The sequence below is a fragment of the Vidua macroura genome, chromosome 33 (assembly GCF_024509145.1).
Source record: "Vidua macroura isolate BioBank_ID:100142 chromosome 33, ASM2450914v1, whole genome shotgun sequence".
Taxonomy (NCBI): Eukaryota; Metazoa; Chordata; class Aves; order Passeriformes; family Viduidae; genus Vidua; species Vidua macroura.
Window position 1 is genome coordinate 649,933 of NC_071603.1, and position 6,777 is coordinate 656,709.

Here is a 6,777-nt window from a genome sequence, read left to right on the forward strand (position 1 = left end):
TTTGGGGGATTTGGGGGGATTTGGGGATTTGGGGATTTGGGGGGATTTGGGGATTTGGGGGATTTGGGGGATTTGGGGGATTTGGGGGATTTGGGGATTTGGGGGGATTTGGGGGATTTGGGGGGATTTTGGGGATTTGGGGGGGATTTGGGGGGATTTTGGGGGATTTGGGGGATTTTGGGGGATTTGGGGGGATTTGGGGGATTTGGGGGAATTTGGGGATTTGGGGGGATTTGGGGGATTGGGGGGGATTTTGGGGGATTGGGGGATTTGGGGGAATTTGGGGGATTTTAGGGGGATTTGGGGGATTTGGGGGATTTGGGGGGATTTGGGGATTTTGTGTCAGTTTGGGGCAGTTTGGGGATGTTTAGGGTTTTCTGGGCAGTTTTTTGGGGCAGTTTTTGGATTTTTTGATGCAGTTTTTGTACTTTTTGGGGCAGTTTTTGGACATTTTGGGGCAGTTTTTGGATTTTTTGGGGCAGTTTTTGGACATTTTGGGGCAGTTTTTGGACATTTTGGGGCAGTTTTTGGACTTTTTGGGGCAGTTTTTGGATTTTTTGGGGCAGTTTTTGGACATTTTGGGGATGTTTAGGGTTTTTTTGGGGCAGTTTTTGGATTTTTTGATGCAGTTTTTGGACATTTTGGGCAGTTTTTGGACATTTTGGGGCAGTTTTTGGATTTTCTGGGGCAGTTTTTGGACTTTTTGATGCAGTTTTTGGACATTTTGGGGCAGTTTTTGGACATTTTGGGGCAGTTTTTGGATTTTTTGGGGCAGTTTTTGGATTTTTTGGGGCAGTTTTTGGACATTTTGGGGCAGTTTTTGGACATTTTGGGGCAGTTTTTGGACTTTTTGGGGCAGTTTTTGGACATTTTGGGCCGCGTTGCTCTCACCTGGCGCTGAGGCCCCTCCAGGGCCGGGCCCAGCAGTGGCGGGGAGGGGCGGCCCAGGGCCCCTGCAATTAACGCCCTTAATTAGCAACTAATTAACCCTTAACGAACCCACAATTAACCCTTAACGAACCACAAATTAATTCTGAGGCCCGACAATTCCTGGTTGTCCGGGTGACAGGCGTTAATTAGCGTTAATCAGGACATTAATTACCGCTAGCTCAGCAATTCCCACCCATTAGCTTCTTAATTATTGCTAATTAACGTGTTAATTGCTGTTATGCGGCCATTAACAACCCCTAAGTTCCTAACGGTTATTAATAAGCGTATTAACTTCTACTAACCGCACGCGGAATTACCAGCGATTAATTAGCAGCAAACCACCTGTTAATTAATGCTAATTAGCTCGCAATTATTGCTAATTAGGCCCTTAATTACCGCTAATCGTAAGTTAGCAAAATATTGACAACTTGTTCAGCGTCGGTTGATGTCCAGCAGCCGCGGCCCCATCGTGCCCCGCTAATTAACGCTAATTAGCCCCTAACAGCGCTAATTTCCCCCTCGGCACTAATTAAGGCCCAATTAACGCCAATTAACGCCGTCCCGAGCCCCGCAGCCAACCGCCGGCCGCGCCGGAGCGCTCTCCATGCAAATGAGACGCTGGCGAGGGGGAGGGGAGCGCTAATTAGCGGGGATTTGGGGGTTAATTAACACCCCCGGCCCGTGCGTTACCATGGCAACCGCGCGCCGCGCCGCCATCGCCGCCGCTTCCGCTTCCGGGGCGGCGCCACGTGACCAGCGCGGAGCCAATCACCTGACGGGAAACAACGCGTCACGTGGCCGGAAGCGGCGGCGCGGCGGCGGTCACGTGATCCCGACGGGACCCGCGATGGCGGCGGAGGTGCGGGGGGGGGGGGGAGGGGCGGATTTGGGGGGTCCCGGGGCGGGATTTTGGGGCGGGGGGAGCTGGGGAGGCCCCGGGGGGGGCTGGGGGGGGTCCCCGGGGGGCCGGGGGCGGCCCGAGGGGGGGGGGGGGCCGCGGGGGGGCCCCGGGGCCGTTTTGGGGCGCGGGGGCCGCGGGGGGGGTGGGGGAGGGGCGGGGCCGCTCAGTTCCGGGGTTTTGGGGGGGGCCCCGGGGGCGGGGGCGGCGGCCGGGGCCGGTTTGGGGTTCCGTGACGTCATCGGCGCGGCGCCGGTGACGTCACGGGCGCGCCCCGCGCGCAGCGCCCCCCAGCGGCCGCTGCTGGCGGTGCCGGGGGCGCGGAGGCGACAACAGGGGGACAGAAAAGGGAGAAAAAGGGACAAAAAAGGGACAAAAAAAGGGACAGAAAAGGGAGAAAAAGGGACAAAAAAGGGACAAAAAAGGGACAAAAAGGGACAAAAAAGGACAAAAAAGGGACAAAAAGGGACAAGAAGGGACAAAAAGGGACAGAAAAGGGACAGAAAGGGACAAAAAAGGGACAAAAAGGGACAAAAAGGGACAAAAAAGGACAAAAAGGGACAAAAAAGGGACAGAAAGGGACAAAAAGGGACAAAAAAGGGACAGAAAGGGACAAAAAGGGACAAAAAAGGGACAAGAAGGGACAAGAAGGGACAAAAAAGGGACAAAAAGGGACAGTAAATGACAATAAATGACAATAAATGACATTTAGGTGACAATAAATGATAATAAATGACAATAAATGACACTAAGTGACACAAAGTGACGCTGAGTGGCGCCCCCCAGTGGCTGCTGCTGGCGCTGGCGCTGTCAGGGACACTCGGGGTGACAATAAATGACAATGAATGACATTTAGGTGACAATAAATGACAATAAATGAGAATAAATGACAATAAACGACAATTAGGTGACAATAAATGACGTTTAGGTGAGGTGACAATAAATGACGTTTAGGTGACAATAAATGACAATAAATGAGAATAAATGACAATAAACGACAATTAGGTGACAATAACTGACGTTTAGGTGACACTAAGTGACATTTAGGTGACCGTAAGTGATAATAAATGACAATAAGTGACAATAAGTGACATTTAGGTGACAGTAACTGACGTTTAGGTGACACTAAGTGACACAAAGTGACGCAGAGTGGCGCCCCCCAGTGGCTGCTGCTGGCGCTGGCGCTGGCGCTGCCCCCCGAGCGCCCCCTGGCGGCCGAGCCCCGCAAGGTGCAGATCGGGGTGCGGCGGCGGCCGGAGCGCTGCGGGGAGAGATCGCGGCGGGGGGGACGTGCTGACCCTGCACTACTCGGTACTGGGGTGAACTGGGGCAAACTGGGACAAACTGGGACAAACTGGGACAAACTGGGAGCACTGGGGGCACTGGGGGCACGGGCTGACCCTGCACTACTCGGTACTGGGACAAACTGGGACAAACTGGGAGCACTGGGAGCACTGGGAGCACTGGGGGGACGTGCTGACCCTGCACTACTCGGTACTGGGGTGAACTGGGGGGAACTGGGAGCACTGGGACACACTGGGGGGACGTGCTGACCCTGCACTACTCGGTACTGGGGCGAACTGGGACAAACTGGGAGCACTGGGGGCACTGGGAGCACTGGGGGGACGTGCTGACCCTGCACTACTCGGTACTGGGGCAAACTGGGACAAACTGGGACAAACTGGGACAAACTGGGAGCACTGGGACACACTGGGGGGACGTGCTGACCCTGCACTACTCGGTACTGGGACAAACTGGGGTGAACTGGGAGCACTGGGAGCACTGGGGGCACGGGCTGACCCTGCACTACTCGGTACTGGGGTGAACTGGGACAAACTGGGACAAACTGGGACAAACTGGGGGCACTGGGGGCACGGGCTGACCCTGCACTACTCGGTACTGGGACAAACTGGGACAAACTGGGGTGAACTGGGAGCACTGGGACACACTGGGGGCACGGGCTGACCCTGCACTACTCGGTACTGGGACAAACTGGGACAAACTGGGAGCACTGGGAGCACTGGGGGCACGGGCTGACCCTGCACTACTCGGTACTGGGACAAACTGGGACAAACTGGGGTGAACTGGGAGCACTGGGACACACTGGGGGCACGGGCTGACCCTGCACTACTCGGTACTGGGACAAACTGGGGGGAACTGGGACAAACTGGGAGCACTGGGGGCACTGGGAGCACTGGGACACACTGGGGGCACGGGCTGACCCTGCACTACTCGGTACTGGGACAAACTGGGACAAACTGGGGTGAACTGGGACAAACTGGGAGCACTGGGGGCACTGGGGGGACGTGCTGACCCTGCACTACTCGGTACTGGGACAAACTGGGACAAACTGGGGTGAACTGGGACAAACTGGGAGCACTGGGGGCACTGGGGGGACGTGCTGACCCTGCACTACTCGGTACTGGGGCGAACTGGGACAAACTGGGAGCACTGGGACACACTGGGGGCACGGGCTGACCCTGCACTACTCGGTACTGGGACAAACTGGGACAAACTGGGAGCACTGGGAGCACTGGGGGCACGGGCTGACCCTGCACTACTCGGTACTGGGGCAAACTGGGACAAACTGGGAGCACTGGGACACACTGGGGGCAGGGGCTGACCCTGCACTACTCGGTACTGGGACAAACTGGGGGGAACTGGGACAAACTGGGAGCACTGGGACACACTGGGGGGACGTGCTGACCCTGCACTACTCGGTACTGGGGCAAACTGGGACAAACTGGGGGCACTGGGAGCACTGGGGGCACGGGCTGACCCTGCACTACTCGGTACTGGGATGAACTGGGACGAACTGGGACAAACTGGGAGCACGGGCTGACCCTGCACTACTCGGTACTGGGGTGAACTGGGGCAAACTGGGAGCACTGGGAGCACTGGGGGCACGGGCTGACCCTGCACTACTCGGTACTGGGACAAACTGGGACAAACTGGGAGCACTGGGAGCACTGGGGACACACTGGGGGGACGTGCTGACCCTGCACTACTCGGTACTGGGACAAACTGGGGCAAACTGGGACAAACTGGGAGCACTGGGAGCACTGGGACACACTGGGGGCACGGGCTGACCCTGCACTACTCGGTACTGGGGCAAACTGGGGTGAACTGGGACAAACTGGGGTGAACTGGGACAAACTGGGACACACTGGGAGCACGGGCTGACCCTGCACTACTCGGTACTGGGGCGAACTGGGGTGAACTGGGACAAACTGGGACAAACTGGGACAAACTGGGAGCACTGGGAGCACGGGGTGACCCTGCACTACTCGGTACTGGGGTGAACTGGGAGGGACTGGGGGCACATACTGGTCCGTACTGGTCCATACTGGTCCGTACTGGTCCGTACTGGTCCATACTGGTCCGTACTGGTCCGTACTGGTCCGTACTGGTCCATACCAGTCCATACTGGTCCATACTGGTCCATACTGGTCTGTACTGGTCCATACTGGTCCATACTGGTCCGTACTGGTCCATACCGGTCCATACTGGTCCATACTGGTCCATACTGGTCCATACTGGTCCGTACTGGTCCGTACTGGTCCGTACCAGTCCGTACTGGTCCATACCAGTCCATACTGGTCCATACTGGTCCGTGCTGGGCAGGGCACGCTGGAGGACGGGACCCCCTTCGACAGCAGCCTGAGCCGGGAGCAGCCGTTCGTGTTCTCGCTGGGCACCGGGCAGGTCATCAAGGGCTGGGACCAGGGGCTGCTGGGGTGAGTGACCACTGAGTGACCACTGAGTGACCACTGACCGCTGAGTGACCACTGAGTGACCGCTGAGTGACCGCTGAGTGACCGCTGAGTGACCACTGACTGCTGAGTGACCACTGAGTGACCGCTGACCAGCACTGACCAGCACTGACCAGCACTGACCCCCCAGACTGGGACTGGACAGGTCATCAAGGGCTGGGACCAGGGGCTGCTGGGGGTGAGTGACCACTGAGTGACCACTGACCACTGAGTGACCGCTGAGTGACCGCTGACCTCTGAGTGACCGCTGAGTGACCGCTGAGTGACCACTGACCTCTGAGTGACCGCTGAGTGACCACTGACCAGCACTGACCAGCACTGACCCCCCAGACTGGGACTGGACAGGTCATCAAGGGCTGGGACCAGGGGCTGCTGGGGTGAGTGACCACTGAGTGACCACTGAGTGACCTCTGAGTGACCACTGACTGCTGAGTGACCACTGAGTGACCACTGATCACTGAGTGACTGCTGACCACTGAGTGACTGCTGAGTGACCACTGAGTGACCACTGACCGCTGAGTGACCACTGACCAGCACTGACCAGCACTGACCAGCACTGACCGCTGAACTGGGAGCACTGGGAGGGGCACTGGGGGTCACCGGGACCCTCATAAATGGGGGAGGGGAAAATTCCCAGGATTTTGGGGCTCCAGATTTTGGGACTCCAGATTTTGGGGGGAATTCCCAGGATTTTGGGGCTCCAGATTTTGGGGCTCCGGGATTTTGGGGGGAATTCCCGGGATTTTGGGGCTCCAGATTTTGGGGGGATTCCCGGGATTTTGGGGCTCCAGGATTTTGGGGCTCCAGATTTTGGGGGGAATTCCCCGGATTTTGGGGCTCCAGATTTTGGGGGGATTCCCGGGATTTTGGCCCCCCTGACCCGCCCCTCCCGCAGGATGTGCGAGGGGGAGAAGAGGAAGCTCGTGATCCCCCCGGAGCTGGGTGAGACCCCGAGAACCGACCCCAAAATGGGGAAAAAAACCCAAAATTTGGGGGTGGGGGGAGGAGGGAATCCCAAAAACCTGGAGGAGGGGAGACCCTAAAATGGGGGGAGGGGGGGAAAAAAACCCCAAAAAGAAACCCCAAAAATGGGGGAGGGAGACCCTAAAAATGGGGGGGGATGTCCCTAAAATGGGGGGGGACCCCAAAAATTGGGGGGACTCCAAAAATTGGGGG

The 6,777-nt window shown here is 57.3% G+C and overlaps 2 protein-coding genes across 2 annotated transcripts in view; both read left to right on the plus strand.

The window, feature by feature from the left end:
• LOC128820950 (transcription factor p65-like) overlaps positions 1 to 6,777 on the plus strand; it is a 30,598-nt gene that overhangs the window by 3,717 nt on the left and 20,104 nt on the right.
• Positions 1,696 to 6,581, plus strand: FKBP2 (FKBP prolyl isomerase 2; the record flags this gene model as incomplete). Its single annotated transcript, XM_054001818.1, is given in 5 exon segments — positions 1,696 to 1,789; positions 2,992 to 3,111; positions 3,113 to 3,139; positions 5,453 to 5,565; positions 6,497 to 6,581. Coding segments are annotated over 5 exon segments (357 nt in total), but the record flags the coding sequence as incomplete, so codon positions are not given.